Consider the following 17,590-nt stretch of genomic DNA (forward strand, 5'->3'; position numbering starts at 1 on the left):
TTGTGGAGCAGTGCTTCCAATTTTGCTGTACTCAGTGAGAAGAGCTGTGAATGTATTCCCTCTACCTCTCCCAGACCTTATACAGACTCACCCTCCATTTGTGAGTATATGAGAGAGGGGGTGGGTTGGATCAATGCATCTTTGACTTACAGAGCAGTAACGGGCACCGAAGCCATCTTGCCCTTACCCTTTAACTTCCTTGAACCTCTGGCTGGCCTCTGAGTCAGTAGATACAAAGACAGTCTAGGTGGATCCCCATCAGTCTGATCAAGCATGCCAGTTTTTAACATGCTGGGTTTTTTTGTGAAGGGCTATGAGTTCTGTCACTGTTAGAACTTGACCACAAGACATAGTGGTGGCCACTAGGGTGACCATATGAAAAGGAGGACAGGGCTCCTGTATCTTTAAGAGTTGCATAGAAAAGGGAATTTCAGCAGGTGTCATCTGTATGCATGTCACACCTGGTGAAATTCCCTCTTCATCACAGCACTTAAAGCTGCAGGAGCTACACTGTGACCACATTTACAAGAGGGCAGGGCACCTGCAGCTTTAACTGTTGTGATGAAGAGGAAATTTCACCAGGTTCTCCATATATACAAAGGACACCTGCTGAAATTCCCTTTTCAATATAACTGTTAAAGATACAGAAGCCCTGTCCTCCTTTTCATATGGTCACCCTAGTGGCCACCAATTTGGATGGCTTTAAAAAGGGGTTGGATAAATTCCTGGAGGTGAAGGCTATCAAGGGCTACTACCCCTGATGGTTATGTGCTACCTTAGGTATCCGAGGCAGTAAGCCTGTATGCATGAGTTGCTGGGGAACATGGGTGGGAGGGTGCTGCTGCATTCATGTCCTGCTTTGTTGGTCCCTGTTCAACAGCTGGTCGGCCAATGTGTGTACAGAGTGCTGGACTAGATGGACCCTCGGTCTGATCCAGCAGGGCTCCTTCTTACGTTCTGATGGTGCGTTTGTGCTTCTTTTGTCTCTTGTAGGGAACCTGTAATCCTGACAGTCGAGCAACCCCCCTCGCCGTGCCCCAGCCCAGATCTCCCCACCCCAGAGATCGGATCTATGGAGCCCTTGCTCGATCGCCCAGCTTCCTTGGAATCGGCCGAGCTGGCTCACAAACTCCTGGACCTCCTCGCACTGGAAGGGGGGCAAGAGGCTGTGGGGAACGCGGCCTCCTTGCCATCTCATGATGGTGGGAAGCTGGCTAATCGAGACAGTGGCATCGACAGCATCAGCTCACCATCCAACAGCGAGGAGATCTGCTTTGGGGGTGACGAGGGCTCAGGAGAAGGAGTGGGGGTCTCAGCACCGCCCGCTGCCATCAAGCGCCGCTCGACCCGTGATTCTGAGGGGGACAGTGACATGGACGATGGCAGCGGGGATGAGGCTGAGCTGCTGCCAGAGCTCCCGCCCCCACAGCCAGAGAGGCAGGACTCGGATGAGGTGAGAGGCTTGGCCCACCCCCGACACCAGTGTGATTGCCATCCACACACTAATGTCTAGGCCTGAAGCATAACTGGGAGTAAATCTCAAGGGAGAGAACACCTATTAACCCTGGACCAAATCCTTGTCCAGTGTTGCACTCTGGTGCTGGGATGGTTAGTGAATAATATCTGGTTCATACTCATTCATTCATTGATTGCATTTTCATCCCACCCGTCAGCCAAAAAAAGGTTCCCAGGACAACTTACAAAGTTAAGAAATATGTCAGTCCTACCTATAGGTTTTATAGTCTAAAAGACATGACACAAAAGGGGATTAGGAAGGAGGAGGAACTTCAGGGGTTGAACATAGAGCTTCAAGGTAGAGCTATTTCTGCGGGACTGAAATGCACTCAGTGGGGCTACTTTACTTATCCCTTGAAATCTTTTAACTGCCTGGTCATATTCACTCGCAAAGTGGCGAAGCCCTTTCAGTTTATGTTTATGGGAGTAGCGGGAATTCTAATCCACCCCTAGTGATTATGGGAACTGAGCCAAGTGATCAGTGCAATATGCATTTCACAATCTTTTCTAGGCCTGAATGGTAACTAGAGGAAAACAACTCAGGTGGGAAGAGGTAGGGGGGTATGTAAAGACCCATTGGAGAGGGGAAAAGCATGGACCGATCCCATGTCCAGTTTGTATGGTGCAACCTGGCATTTGAGGTGAAAGTAGTGGTAAGTGAATTAGGATTTGGTTCGTTTCCCCTTTAGGATTTAATTTATCCCCCTTGATCCCTTCATCAGATGACAGTTCCACAGAAGGTTTTCCGAATCGCCAATGAGCTTTTCCAGACAGAAAAGGCCTATGTGTCTCGCCTATATCTGCTGGACCAGGTAATGTGCATACTATGTGGAGTACCCAAAAACTGCTGTTGTGCATGTACTGTTTTTTTCTGAAGCCTTGGGGCAAAAGTAGCTTATCCTTTGCATTGCATGCCCCAGGCCATAAATTGGAAGGCCCACTTGCAGGGCTGTTGTGCACTTGTGGGATTGTGGCATACATTTTATCTCTGTTTGTAGGATTATGGGTTTGGCCTTTGTACACTGTTCTTGTACAGAACAGTGGTTCCCAATTAGCTAAGTACTGCGGACCCCTTGTTTTTCAAATGTCAAGCCATGGACCACCTACTTTGGAAAAAATTGTTATCTCTATGGTAGTTACCTGTGTGAAGCAATTTTTTGGAGAAAATAAGGGGTAGCCCCTAATAAGCAAAGGATTTTAGGTATACTGAAATTCAGACCATAAAATTTGTGATATTTGTGATATTACCACGCAAAAATGACAATGATTTAGTTAGGAATATAAAGACAAATTTAATTTTACTAACGTCTAGTTTACAATTGAACAAATTATGGCTTGTCTAGCAGCTACTAAACCTAAATGTGATGGGAAAATCATGCCTCTTTTTGTCCCGAACAATTCCTTCCACGTCCGATTCAATATTTCCTACTTTTAATCTCAAATCTGGATCAACATTGAGCCGATTTCTATGCTTGTTCTTCATATAACAAAATTTGAACATGTTTGTTCACAAAGATATGTGGAACAAAAGGGAACTAGATGTTTCAAAGCTTTTTCACCTAACTTCTTATAATCAGGAAAAACCGTCACCCAGAATTGGTCCAGTCTATATTCTTGGAAAAATGATTTCAATGAATCATCCCAAGTCACGGCAACAAGTGCATCTTGCTCTTCCGCAGATAGAGTTGTTAGTTGTACATCACCACATTCAAAAGGATTCCTTATCCATGAGTTTTCAGGATTAGGTGCAGGGAAGTAATCTCTGAAGCTAGTCGCTAAATCACGCAGGTGCTCAGTGATGTTATATTTTACTTCTGGTAGGAATTCATCATCAGTGGACTCCAGAAATGAATGGTGACTATGTGAATGGTACCACGGACCCCCTGGGTGGGTTACACGGACCCCCAATTAGGAACCACTGATAAAAGGGGGAGCAAGACAGGCAGGTGTTTTGTCCTACCACCAGCCCTAGCCAGCAATGCTGGGAGTTGCAGGCCAAAATATTTGGAGGGCCACAAGTGGCCAGCCCCTGGTCTAGGACCGTAGATTATGGAGAAAGCAGTAAGGGTGGTGGTGCTGCCAACCACGGACTGCAGAATCAATGGTGAACGTTGATTCTTAAGTGAATGTGGGCTGCTCTGGGGCAAGGCTGCCTCCTCCATGTTGCTGAAGTGCCTTCTGCCTTCTAGGTCTTCTGCGCCCGTTTGCTGGAGGAAGCACGCAGCCGAAATTCTTTCCCAGCTGACGTGGTGATGGGCATTTTTGCCAACATCTGCTCCATCTACTGCTTCCACCAGCAGTTCCTGCTCCCGGAACTGGAGAAACGTATGGAAGAATGGTGAGGAGGATTTGGTTGGCTCAGCGTAGGCATGTGGGTGCGCAGTTGCTGTTTTCTGTGTGTGTATGTGGGTGCACTTCCTTTTTTTAAAAAAAAAAAAGTTAATTTGTTTTAAGATTTAAAGCTGCCATTGGCAACTTGTACAGCATCAAAGATTGTCCTGAAGAAGTCCCATGAGTTTGGCATGGTAGCTATTGTGGTGTGTTTTTATCTGCATGGAATTTTAAATATAATTTCCATTTTATTTGAATGAAAGTGGTGTGTGTGTGTGTGTGTGTGTGTGTGTGTGTGTGTGTCGAGGTGATGGTGTTCCTGCTTCCCCAGCTTAATCTTCCAGCCGTTTGGGGTGATTTCAGGTCTTGGTGTTGCTAATTTAAAATGCCTCAAATGAATTGTCGTGCTTGAAGCTGTTCAATGCAGGCTCTGCAATGCAGGATGCTGCTGCAGCATCCCTGAGAGATGTGTGCTCTGCCTGTGCTTGAACACCTCCAGTGAAAGAGAGCCCATTACTTCCTGAGACAGTCTGTTCCAGACATTTTTTTTCCTTACTGCAAGGGTGAGCAACTTGTGGCCCTCCAGATGTTTTGGCCCACAACTCTCAGCATCCCTCAACATTAGCTATGCTGGCTAGGGCTGATTGGAACTGTAGGCCAAAACTATTAGATGGCTACAAGTTACCCACTCCTGGATTACTACACAATGGCCCCGTTCAGAAGACACCACAAACCATGGCTAACCACAGTGTTTAAGCCAGAAAGCCAGGCTGTGTTCAGAAGACACTTTAAACCACGACTTTAACCATGGTGGATAAAGCAAAAAGCCTTATTCACCGTGATTAAAGCCATGGTTTAAGGTGTCTTCTGAACACAGCCTGGCTTTCTGGCTTAACCACCATGGTTAAAGCCATGGATTTAAGGGCATAGCTAGACCAGCCGATATCCCAGGGATCGCCCTGGGATCAACCCAGTGCGTCTACATAACGCACAGGGCATCCTGGGTGTAGGGAGGGATCATCCCTCCCTTGGCCTGGAATATCAGCAGGCCCTTTAATCATGTTTTTTCTGCGGTCTTGGGACTTGTAGTGGCGCCTCTCAAGTAACCGCGACGAGCCGGGCACGGGGCACAGAGCTCCATTGGGGGTGCGGTGGGGGGAAAAACTCATTTTCTGTGCATGAGCGCTTGTGCGCGCCATCTCCTTTTTTAAAAAAATGGTGGGCGCGACATCCTCTTCATCCTAGGACATTGTGCACCGCATGTAGACAGAGGGGGAGATCTCGTGATAACCATATCATGAGATCCTCCCTCCTCTGTCATGCTAGACTCGTAGGTCTAGCCATGGCCAAGGTGTCTTCTGAACGGGCCCAATGAGTCTCCCAAATATTCCCTTCTTTTCCACCCCTAACCACCATCGCCTGCTTGTCTTTTACTAAGAGGCCAAGCTGCATGATTTCCAGCACCAACTCCATTCAGCATGTTCTCTTGGAATGCCATGGCTCCACTTGCTGCGTTACCTTTGACCTCGCCCTTTTCTGCCATCTTAACACCTGAGCTACCATCTGCCTCCCAAACAACAGCCTCCAGTGTGAAAGCTGTTGTGGACTTTGGAAGACCTTTTTATTCTCTCAATATTTTAACACTTAATTTTAACTTAAATTTAAATTTTACTGTTTTAACTCTGTATTTTAATTTTATTTCAATTTTGCTGCGTGGTTTTTATTCTGGTTGTGCTTTTTATATTGTATTTTGTATTTGTGCTTTTAACCTGTTGGTTGTCTTACTATGGTTTTAATTTTTGTGAACCGCCCAGAGAGCTTTGGCTATTGGGCAGTATAGAAATGTAATAAATAAATAAATAATCAATAAAAGCTCCTGCCCTATCTGTGTAGCTAGCTAGCTGCTGTCTGAGCATGGAGGACACCAGAGAGAAGTCTTTCAGGGACAACAATGGTCATATCTTTAGCAGGGACTCCTGGATCTCAGCCATGTCTCCATTTTTGGTGATGTTTCTCATCCGAACCTATTTTTTTGTTTTTGTTTTAGTGCAACCTGTCCTGCCCCTTCCAAAGTCCACAAGCCATATGTCCCACCTGGTTAGGATTTTCCTACCACTGCATGAAACAGCTGTTCTTGCAGACCAGATGTAACAGCCAAGGTGTTTTAGGTCCTTTTCACCATCTTGCCACAATGTTGTTTAACATCTATATGAAGTCTTTGGGGGAGGTCATTAGGTGATTTGGAGCCAAATGCCATCAGTATGCTGATGACACGTAGCTCTATCTCCCTGTGGCATCTGAATCAGGTGAGGCTGTACATGTTCGGGACCAGTGCCTAGACTCAGTAATGGGCTGGATGAGGGCCAATAAACTGAAACTGAATCTTGGCAAGACGGAAGCCCTGTGGGTGAGTGCTTCCTGAGTCTGGGAGATAGGATCATTACCTGTTGTGGATGGGGTTGCACTCTTCATGAAAGGTCAGGTTTGTAGTTTGGGGGTACTCTTAGATCCATCTCTGTCGCTGGAGGCCCAAGTTGCCACAGCGGCTCAGAGTGCATTTTACCAGCTTCGGATGGTTCACCAGCTATGGCCTCTCCTGGACAGGGATAGCTTGGCTATGGTGGTACAGGCCTTAGTAACCTCAAGGATGGATTACTGCAACACATTCTATGTGAGGCTGCCCTTAAAGCTTCTCCAGAAGCTGGAACTAGTGCAGAATGCAGCATCTCGGCTGTTGCCAGGAGTTACCCCTTTTCAGCATATAACTTCTTTGCTGAGGGAACTGCACTGGCTGCCTATTCACTAGTGGGCCAGGTTTAAGGGGTGGTCCTAGTTTATAAAGCTCTAAATAACTTGGTACCAGGATACCTGAGAGAGAGCCTTCATCCTCACCAACCTGCCAGGCCACTGAGGGCATCTGAGGGCATTTTCCACATGGACCTATGGCCCGATTGGAGTTTGCCAGGAGAAGAGCCTTCTACAATTTTCAATGTAGAACTTATAGAACTCCCTGCATTTGGAAGTCAGGCAGGCACCAACGTGTATTGTCTTCAACGCCTCCTGAAAACATTAGTGTTCCAAGAAGCTTTCCTGGAATGTCTGGCCATGTTTTTATCTGCACTTTTGTTTCTTTTAAAAATGTAATTTTAATGACGTTTTTATTCTTTTACCTTATTTGTTTACCACTTCTAGAAATATTGTAAATAAATAAATTACATGGTGTGAAAAATTAAGTGCACTTGACAGGGAACCCAAGGCAATTGGGACTTCCTAATGAATGTATGTGTATACGATGTGTATCTGCAAATACAAATTTGTCCACACTTGTTGATACTTAACACTTGCAAGTCTGTATTTGAATATCTTAGGTGAACACTTGAAAAACAATCCTATAGGTCACGTTCGCACAGGACACTAAGGCAGGATTATGGAGAATCTTGGCTTACTGTGAACGAGCTGTGTGCTGGGGCCCACAACCTGTAAGCTCCTGCTTGGCTCCTCCTACTAGTGTGAGTGGCTCCCTGTACAAGCCAGGATAATAAACCAGGGTTTGTTCTTGGGTTATGAATCCTGGCTTGTTTGGGAGCAGCAAGCCAGGATCCCAGGTTCAGATGACATTTTAAACAAACCATTTCTAGTTTGTTTAGCTGCTTGTGCTAGCAGGAGGAGCCAAGTGCGAGTGAATAGGCTGTATATACAAGCATACCGCTTCTTCAGGATAAGCTAGAAACCATAAGAATCATGGTAAAAACCCTGGCATACTGCTCTATGTAATCGCAGATGCAGTGTGTGGATCCACATTAAATCAGCTACTTTTCTCAACCTTGGGAAATGCAGAAGTTATCAAAAATTATAGCAAGGTTCAGTCCTCCCAAGTTCTCTGTGTTTTCCTAAGTACTTTGTCTTTCCTAGAGAGCCACACCTCTCTGCAAAATTCAAGTCCATAGCTTGATGTCATTGTTTTATAGAAAGTTTGGTGTCCCTCGTATACTTGTCTTACATCCACTCTGTTACGTGATGTGCTCTCATTAGACCCATGTACAAACTTGCACACGTTCTAATGAGACTTACACCCGCTTATAAGGAATCTTTTGACATTGGCAATAGAGCGTCTGTGGCTAAGTAAGGCAATTCTTACTCAAGAAGCTTACAGCACTGAAGGGGATAATGCCACAATGGCACATTTCTTGAGGTTGAAACAAATACAAAGGCACAAGCTAGTTTTGGGGAAATTAGCTGAGCAAGTAGAGGCTTAGAAGCAGTTTCAAGACTGAAAAATAGACTTTTTGAGACTTAAGAGCATACACACAGAGACAGCAGGGAAAAGAGGAGAGGGAATCTTTAAAGGCAATATACCTTTCCTTGGGCTGCAGCCCTTTCCTGTAGAGCAGAACTGGGGAGCATTGCAACTCTTGGTCTTAGGTGAAGAGGAAAAGAATACAGCCAGGCAAAGCACTCACTCATGGCAGCTTGCTCTCGCAAGCTGGAATGTGTAGTATGTTTCTGGTTCAAAAAGGGAGAGAGAGAGCTAGCCTGCTTCTTCCCTCAAACTTGAGGGTTTTTGTATGATGTTATCTAAAGATCTACTTGCTATGGGAACAAAAGAGGGTGATTTGGGATGATGGCTGTACTTGATGCAGCCTGGAGTTCAGCAACAGGGCTACATTAGCATGTGTATGACCAGGTAAAACTCTTGCCATCCAGCATTCATATTCTGCTTAGTTTTACCCCTACCTTTGTCTCTGGGGAATGCATTTGAAGAAGTCTATCAGGAAATGGTTACTTGACCTAGGCCTTCTGTGAATGCTCTCAGTCTGTAGGTGGGGTTTTGGGTCGCTCAAAATGGAGTCAGTACTGCTCACAGAAGCTACCTTGTAACAACTCCCAGTCAGAGTATTCCGCTGGACTTGCAGATAGTATCTGGACACTTTCCTGAACAAGGCATCTCAGTTTCCCTGTCAGTCCTGAATCTGTCTGTCTCCTATTCCCATCTTTTTGCTTCCATTCTCCCAGGGACCAACACCCCCGCATCGGGGATATCCTGCAGAAACTGGCCCCCTTCCTCAAGATGTATGGCGAGTATGTCAAGAACTTTGACCGCGCCATGGAGCTTGTCAACACCTGGATGGAACGCTCAGCACAGTTCAAGGGCATTATCCATGAAGTACAGGTGAGCCCGGTCACCCGTGACCTAGTTCAGGATGCTCTCAAACTTATTGTGGTAGCCAATGTCCCAAGTTCCCCCACCCCAAGGAACAAAGCAACACAGTCAAACAGCTGAGCCTACCCAGATGGCACAACTACAATTTGTTTTAGGCATGGAGGCCGGCACTGATGTAGCATTTTTTCGTACTAAATGTTCAAAGCGCTTACAACGTTTTATTCATTGAGCTTTTATTGACTGAGCATGTGCTAAGTACCCTTAAAGAAAAGAAGCAAAAAAGGTAAGGAATAGCTTCATTGCACCCACCACCATCTCAGGGGGCAGGTCTACCATGAGGTAGAGTGAGGCAGTTGCCTCAGGCAGCAGATTTTGTGTATCATAAAAGGGCAGCAAATAGTTATTTACTTTGTTATGATTGTATTTCTACTGCCAGGGAGGGAAGGAGGGAGGCGTTTGTGGATTTTCTGCCTCGTGCCCCAAATTAACTTGGCTGGCTTTGGATGCTATGCACCTTGACTTGAGGAGGCAGGCACCATTTGTTGCTCTGCCTCAGATGGACGGAAAGAGAGAACCGTTCTTCTGCTTCGTGGCCTAAATAAGACCAAAACAAAATCCGGGTGTTTGGATGGGGTTGTCAGGAAGGAGCTCCTGTCTCGGCAACGGCTCATGGCTCCCTAGGGAAACTTGCCCTAGATTCTGAGAACTCTGCCTCCAGTTCACTGGGTCTCAGTTCCCTCCAGGGGCAGGCATGTTGCCATTGGAGTACAGCCAGGCAGACAGCTCTCTTGAGGTTGCTTTCTGTTGCAGCGGGAAGAGATATGTGGGAACCTGACCCTGCAGCACCACATGCTGGAACCCGTCCAGAGAATTCCTCGCTACGAGCTGCTGCTGAAGGACTATCTCCTCAAGCTGCCACAGGACTCGCCCGATTGCAAGGATGCCCAGAGTGAGTGCAGCTGTAGGGGGCGATAGAGGACAGGGCAGGGCAGGAAGTGAAGGGAGCGCCATGTGCCACAGCAAGCACAGGAAGGGAACTTCGTAGAGGTGGCTGGGCTGTGGAACTGTGGGCTGGGTTGCTAGGGGACGCTTGCCCCACCTCTCTGAACTTCCCAGACCGTCTAAATTGCTCGGCAGTACGTTTCCCCAGGGTGACATAACTTTTGTGAACTGCCCAGAGAGCTTCGGCTATTGGGCGGTATAAAAATGAAATAAATAAATAAGTTGAGGAAGAGGTGGGAGGGCAAGGCAAGTAAGGCTCCCAACCCAAACCACTTACAGTGGCCATGCGTGGCTGGCCCTGTGGCCCCAGGGAACCCTCCCTCTACATGCATGGTTTGCCTTTGGGTTGGCCCATGCAGTGAGCCAGGTTTGGCTTGGAGGCCCTCCAGTTGCTGATGTTTAATGGAAATGGCAGACCCAGACGCCCCCTCCTTGTCCCAGCCCCTTCAGCCAATTTGAGTGGCGGCATTCTGGGAACCGTCCTGCATGACTTTTATTTTTCCGGATGTCCAGATGTGGTATTTCTGCCTTTAGTTCAGTTGGAGGCACTGTGTGGACTTTGGCTCACGTGGGCTCTCCTTTCCTCTTTCCCTCTTGCTCAGAATCCCTGGAACTTATTGCCACTGCGGCGGAACACTCCAATGCAGCTATCTGCAAAATGGTAAGAGTTGGGGGGTGGGGGAGTCAGAGATTATCCAGAGGAAAGGGCTCCTTTTTCTCCAAACTAGACTGGTTTAGAGCTGGGTGCTTACGGGGGCTGGGCCTGTGCTCTGGGTGAGGATGCAATGGGCCAGCAAGCCCACCTCAAGCAACCAGTGTCAGATTTGCTGGATCATCGTTTGCCTTGAGCCATATGGGAGCCTCCAAGCGAAGAAGGGACCCATAGCTCAGTGTCAGAGCAGCCGCTTTGCATGCAGAAGGTCCCAGGTTCAATCCCTGGCACCTCAAGTTTTTTAAAAATAGGGGGAAAGTCCAGGGAGCCAGTAATGGGAAAGCCACAAAGCCTAGAGAGAAGTCAGCGCTAGGCCAGAAGGACTAATAATCTGACGTACTCTAAGCCAGCTTCCTGTGTTTTGACCTAGTGTCCTCTAGATGTCTTTGGACTGCAGTTCCCATGAGCCCCAGCCAGCCTGGGTAATGGTCAGGGATAATGGGAATTGTAATCCAAAGCATCTGGAGGGCACCAGGTTGCCTTCCTTGTTCTAATCGGTTCTTTATTGCCAGCTGGGAGCACTTGCCTCCTTTCTCCCTCCCCGTCCATCCATCCATCTGTCTATCCATCCACATCAAGCCTGGAGGCAAAGCCTATCAATGGCTATTAGCCCTGATGCACACAATAAGCCTGTGTGCACCAGTTGCTAGGGAACATGGGCGGGAGAGTGCTGTTGCACCATGTCCTGCTTGTTCATCCCTGGCCGATGGCTGGTTGGCCACTGTGCTGGACTAGATGGACCCTTGGTCTGATCCTGCAGGGCTCTTCTGATATTCTAAGATCTGCAGAAGAGACTCTCATCCCGGTTTGCCCCATTGTCCCAAAGTTGGGTTTCTCCTGCTCCCCCTTGCACTTCTCAAGTCTCCCACCCCCACAATTCTCCTTCCTGCATCTAAGCTCCAGCTAGGCTCTTCCCAGCCCCCTTTGCTAGGGCTCCATCCATTTCCTTGTGGAGACTTGCATCCAACGCTATTTGGAACCAAGCCTTGCATTCCAACTCTTAATAAGTAAAGGTGGAGGGTGTGCCGTGTCATTTACTTGTGCCTGTAACCCTTTCTAGGAGAGGATGCACTCGTTGCTGAAGGTGTATGAGCTGCTTGGAGGTGAGGAAGACATAGTAAATCCCACCAACGAGCTCATCAAGGAAGGGCACATCCTGAAGCTTTCTGCCAAGAATGGTACCACGCAAGACCGGTACCTGATCCTGGTGAGAAGAGCTGGTGGGACTTTGTCCTTTTCTTCCTCCCCCTCCACCATCTGACTCAACTGGGGTGGGGGACATGGCAGGAAGACCTCCTCATCCTACAATCTCACTGTTGACTCCTTTCCTTTTGTCCAGTTCAATGACTGGTTGCTGTACTGTGTGCCAAAGCTGCGCCTGATTGGCCAGAAGTTCGGAGTCCGTGCTCGCATAGACGTAGAAGGGATGGAGGTAAAGGAGGGAAGGGAGCAATGGGAGAACTCTACAAATTCAGGCTTCTAGATGACCAATAAATGTCGTGATGCTTGTCCAACTCTGTGGGCTAAAACTGGGGGCAGTGGGATATAAATGTAATAAATAAATAATAAATAAATAAAATAGAACTTGGGAAGGGAAAGAATAGTTCCCAACCTTCTAGGAATTAAACAAGTGTGGTGTGTTTAGGTCAGACTGCAAAACTAGATCACAAGTGGATGGTGTGGAGAAAGTGGACAGGGAGACATTTTTCTCCCTCTCTCATAATGCTAGAAACCAAAGGGGTCATCTCATGTAGCTGAGTGGCCGGAGATTCAGGACAGATAAAAGCCCTAAACGGCTTGGGGCCAGGTTATTTGAAGGAACGCCTCCTCCCATATGTGCCTGCCTGGACCTTAAGATCATCCACAGGGGTCCTTCTCCGTGAGCCCCTGCAGAAGGAAGTGAGGCAGTTGGCTACTAGGAGGAGGGCTTTCTCTGCTGTGGCACCCCGGCTGTGGAACGAGCTCCCCAGAGAGGTTCGCTTGGCACCTACATTGTTTTCCTGTCGCTGCCAGCTGAAGACCTTTTTATTCTCTCAGTATTTTAACACTTAACTTTAACTTAAATTTAAATTTTACTGTTCTAACTCTGTATTTTAATCTTATATCAATTTTGCTGCGTGGTTTTATCCTGGTTGTGCTTTTTATGCTGTATTTTGTATTTGTGCTTTTAACCTGTTGATTGTTTTATTATGGTTTTAATTTTTGTGAACCGCCCAGAGAGCTTCAGCTATTGGGCGGGATAGAAATGAAATGAAATGAAATAAATAAATAAATAAATAAAAGGAAAGACATCTTAACACAGCGGCACGTAGTTAAATAAGGAATGCGCTGCCACAAGATGTAGTGATGGACACCAATTTGGATGTCATTAAAAAAGGATTAGACAAATTTATCAAGGATAAGGCTAACAATAGCTACTCCTCATGGTAGCTGCATATTTTTTCCAATATCAGAGGCAGTATGCCTATATACTCCAGTTGCTGGGGAACATGAGCAGGAGTGCAGGACATGCACTCATGTCCCACTTGTGGGAATCCCATGGGCTCTGTAGGTGGCCACTGTGTGAAGAGAATACTGGACTTGATGGACCCTGGTCTGATCTAGCAGGGCTCCCCTTATGTTCTTTTTCATAGCCATGATTTAATTACTCATCAGTCACTGACTTTCCACTGAATGGGTGGATTGGCGCCATTTTTAATGCATTTACTTGAGATGATGCTGGAAGTTTTTTTTTTTTTTTAAAAAAATACTTTTTATTTACAATAACAAAATTTCTATTATGTTTTCAATTAAACGACAAATATCCCTTGTATAAAACAATTAGGGGGGAGGTTTTAAAATAACTATAATACACAAAACAATGCAAAATTTTGTGAACCACCCAGAGAGCTCCGGCTATTGGACGGTATAGAAATGTAATTAATAAATAAATAATAAATAATAATTGTGGGGGTGGAGACAAACCAGGAAAGAAGTTTAACCCTACAGAATTGCTTATTTTATTTATTTTATTTATTTATTTATTATATTTTTATACTGCCCAATAGCTGAAGCTCTCTGGGAGGTTCACAAAATTTAAAACTATAATAAAACAACCAACAGGTTAAAAGCATAAATAAATAAATAACACAAGTGTATTCTAATTTAATATGTGAGGAAACTATGACCCTATTCAGACGACACGCTAAACCATGACGGTTAAGTATTTTGAGCTAATCATGATGGCTTAGCATGTTGTGTGAAGCAGTCCTAATTTTGGTGACTACATAACCATGATACGCTCACTAGCCATTTGCTGCAAAAAGGTTAGTGTCTTAACCATGGCTTAGTCTGTCATCTGAATAGGCCTTTTGAGTGGTCTTTTATATTTCTGATTAGTTGACTCTGGGGCAGTTAGGAATGGGAACCATTTCCCCCCAGAAATTGTCACTGAATGCAGGGCTAGCTGTGGGAAGTTCTAAGGACAGGGTTTGAGGTGCGCTGATGACTTGTTCACGTGCGCATGTTGCATTAGGTCAAGCGGCAAGCGTGCATGTGTGAACCAGCCTTATGCCTTTCCTTCTTTCCTACTCTGCAGCTGAAAGAGACCAGCAGCCTCAATGTGCCCCGGACCTTCCTTGTATCAGGGAAGCAGCGATCCCTAGAGCTTCAGGCCAGGTACAGCCAGCAAACCCAGTCCGCACTGTGTTCCCTTTCTCACCTCTCTTTGGGCAATGTGGTTTTGCCACCCCAGTGACTCCCCCTTCCATTGCTTCTTATCTTCTGTTGGGTGAGACCAATGGGGACCCTGTATCGATCCAGCTCAGCCTTTCCCAACTGGGCACCCACCAGACGTGTTGGACTCTGAATCCCATCATCTCCCACTCATCACAGTCAATGGCCATGCTGGCTGGGGGATGATGGGAGTTGAATAGTTGAGGGCACCTGGTTGGGGAAGGCTGACCCCTGCCACTTCCACTACTACAACCTCCCCAAGGTCAGGTTAACTGAGAGCCAGTGTGGTGTAGTGGCTAAGGTGTTGGGCTGGGAGTCGGGAGATCCGGGTTCTAGTCCCCACTCGGTCATGGAAACCCACTGGCTGACTTTGGGCCAGTCACAGACTCTCAGCCCAACCTACATCACAGGGTTGTTGTTGTGAGGATAAAATGGAGAGGAGGAGGATTATGTATGCCACTTTGGGTTCCTTAGAGGAAGAAGGGTGGGCTATAAATGAAATGAAATAAATGAATAACTGCATCCCTCTGTACATCTAATATAAATGCCCCATCAGCATGTCCTCCATCAACAATTCTCATTCTTCCTTAGGACTGAAGAGGAGAAGCGAGACTGGATCCAGGTAACTGCTGGTCTTTCTCACCTGCGCATAATGCTACCTTTCTTTATCGTCATGGGAGATGAAAGAAGTGGCAGAGGATCTCTTGCACAGTTACATCTAGACCTCCCATCCTGCAAAGCCCTTTTGTGGTTGGTTGAGGAGGCCTCTTTTAATTAATGGTGGGGAGGGTTGGATTTCTGGACCATGGTTACCTGGATGGCTTTCATTGACCCAGCAGAGAAGGAGAAGGCTCACAGGACAAGACTGTACCTCTTCTGTCAGGAATAATGTGATGTGAGTGACCCTGGGTGTTCCCCAACAGACAGCTCCTAGCACTACCAGTCAAAAGGCACGGTGCAGTTATTTTGTCTTTCCCCCTTACGAGACGACTGTGGAAAGAAAGTCGCAAGGAGCAGTGGGAGAGCAAAGGAGGGTTGCAAGTAGCAGATGGCCTCTGGACTCCCCTGTGAATTGAAGCAGGGCAGTGGTGCCATAAAGGTCTTGTCTGGAAGCACCTCCTTGGCAGGGCGCATTCTGACAGTGTGGAGCAGCACACCCAGAGGCAAGGCAGGTCTGGCCAATGGGCTCTGTTGGTGTGCATTTGATAGTGCAAGAGATCCACGGCGTTGGGCAGATGCTCACCAAAGGCACCCATGCAATGGCCTGTGTCTAATGGTGTGGCAGGCCTGCGCACTTGCCCCAGTGCCTGCACCCCTGCATGATAGGGAGACTAGGGCCTTAGCTAGACCCAGCTAAGGATTATCCCAGGCAAATAAAGGGGTCATCCCTGCCTGCTCCTGGGATCCCCTGTGTTAGGGTGACCATATGAAAAGGAGGACAGGGCTGCTGTATCTTTAACAGTTGCATAGAAAAGGGAATTTCAGCAGATGTCATTTGTATATATGGAGAACCTGATGAAATTCTGACTTCATCACAACAGTTAAAGGTGCAGGAGCTATGCTAGAGTGACCAGATTTAAAAGAGGGCAGGGCACCTGCAGCTTTAAGTGTTGTTATGAAGAGGAAATCTCACCAGGTTCCCCATATATACATATGACACCTGCTGAAATTTCCTTTTCAATACAACTGTTAAAGATACAGGAGCCCTGTCCTCCTTTTCATATGGTCACCCTACCCTGTGTATTGTTTGGATGCACAGGGATGATCCCAGGATATAGGCCTGGTCTAGCCGGGTGGTAAAGAGAAGCGAGAGATTAGAGAGGAGAGAGAGTCAAGAGCTATTCTCTCATCATCCAGTATATGCCAGACAGAAACTAGGATTGGAGAGGTATGTGGGCGCAGGGGCTCCCCTAAGCCCAGTGGTTCTTTCCTCGCCGCACCAAAGAGGCTGGGATTCTGCTTCCCTTTCCAGTTCAGAAATCTGTTTATCTGTTACAACAAATACTCTATTGTTAAAACCGTCAGGCAATACAGGCAACCATCCAGAAGCACGAGCAGACTCTGGAGATGTTCAAGCAGCTGGTTAGCGAAGATGAAACGCCGCCCAATTCGCCTGTGAGTCCACGCTCTGTATTTGTCCATGTGTGAGTGCGAGTCTCAGAAACTTGAAATGTTTTCAAAAGAAAGCTTCCGAAGAATCTTGGTTGAATCCTGAGCCAAGGTTGCATTCTGAAGCTTTTTTGGACCTCCCTGGTCTTGTGGCACGGCATAAGGCTTTGGCTATTTGCCTGAATGTTGAGGCTTGGGTTGGCTAGAAGTAGAAATGGCTTCTTCCTGGAGTGGCTTTTTGCTAGATAGATAGATTCACCTGCTTGACCTTCTGTTCCCCCGCATATAGGGGTGCGAATTGGGCCGACGGGCGCCCACACCAATCCGGGAAAAAGAGGTGACCCTGTGTATGCAGTGCAAGGAGCCCTTCAACGCCCTCACCAAGCGGAGGCATCATTGCCGGGCCTGTGGCCATGTGAGTGTGTGCAGCTGTAGGACTATGCATTTCCCATTTCACACTGCCCTCCTCGCCACCCCACCCGGTTTGTTTGCACTCCCCACCCCCCCAGCAGGCTCTTTGGAGGGAGGGCAAGGGACACATTTCATGTATGAACAAGCCAATCTTGTTCACTCTTGTCCCTCCTCCATATCCTGAGCCAACCTTCCCCAGCCTCATGTCCTCCAGATCTTAATGGATTCAATCAACCTGAGCCAGCATGGCCTATGGTCAGGAATGCTGGGCGTTGTCATCCAAGACATCCCACCCACTGAGACCATCTCATCCAAAAGCCCCTGATAAACCTGGAGCCATCACATTCAGTAAAACGCAGCAATAACGTTCTTCTGTAGGATTGTTCTGTGGCGGGTGTGGGTTTGTTTGTCGTCTTTAGTGCTGTTTCCCCATCGGAGAGGGTGGGGGAGCAAGGGTCTTGGAAAGGAAAGGAACCTCTCATGCAAGCACTGAGTCATTACTGACTCGGAGGGATTCCAGCTTTCGCTGACATTTTCTTGGCAGGCCTTATAGCGGGGTGGTTTGCCGTTGCCTTCCCTGGCCGTTATTACCTTTCCCCCAGCTAACTGGGTACTCATTTTACTGACCTCGGGAG

The 17,590-nt window shown here is 47.1% G+C and overlaps 1 protein-coding gene across 1 annotated transcript in view; it reads left to right on the plus strand.

The window, feature by feature from the left end:
- FGD1 (FYVE, RhoGEF and PH domain containing 1) overlaps positions 1 to 17,590 on the plus strand; it is a 57,648-nt gene that overhangs the window by 35,989 nt on the left and 4,069 nt on the right. The window contains exons 4-15 of the mRNA XM_063119434.1: positions 994 to 1,453; positions 2,238 to 2,327; positions 3,705 to 3,853; positions 8,860 to 9,016; positions 9,818 to 9,956; positions 10,612 to 10,670; positions 11,782 to 11,928; positions 12,061 to 12,153; positions 14,299 to 14,378; positions 15,027 to 15,057; positions 16,461 to 16,550; positions 16,834 to 16,959. Of these exons, the coding sequence (XP_062975504.1) occupies positions 994 to 1,453; positions 2,238 to 2,327; positions 3,705 to 3,853; positions 8,860 to 9,016; positions 9,818 to 9,956; positions 10,612 to 10,670; positions 11,782 to 11,928; positions 12,061 to 12,153; positions 14,299 to 14,378; positions 15,027 to 15,057; positions 16,461 to 16,550; positions 16,834 to 16,959 (1,621 nt within the window). The remainder of the gene's footprint in view (positions 1 to 993; positions 1,454 to 2,237; positions 2,328 to 3,704; positions 3,854 to 8,859; positions 9,017 to 9,817; positions 9,957 to 10,611; positions 10,671 to 11,781; positions 11,929 to 12,060; positions 12,154 to 14,298; positions 14,379 to 15,026; positions 15,058 to 16,460; positions 16,551 to 16,833; positions 16,960 to 17,590) is intronic.

This window comes from Elgaria multicarinata, chromosome 3 (genome assembly GCF_023053635.1).
Source record: "Elgaria multicarinata webbii isolate HBS135686 ecotype San Diego chromosome 3, rElgMul1.1.pri, whole genome shotgun sequence".
In the NCBI taxonomy this organism is placed as follows: Eukaryota; Metazoa; Chordata; class Lepidosauria; order Squamata; family Anguidae; genus Elgaria; species Elgaria multicarinata.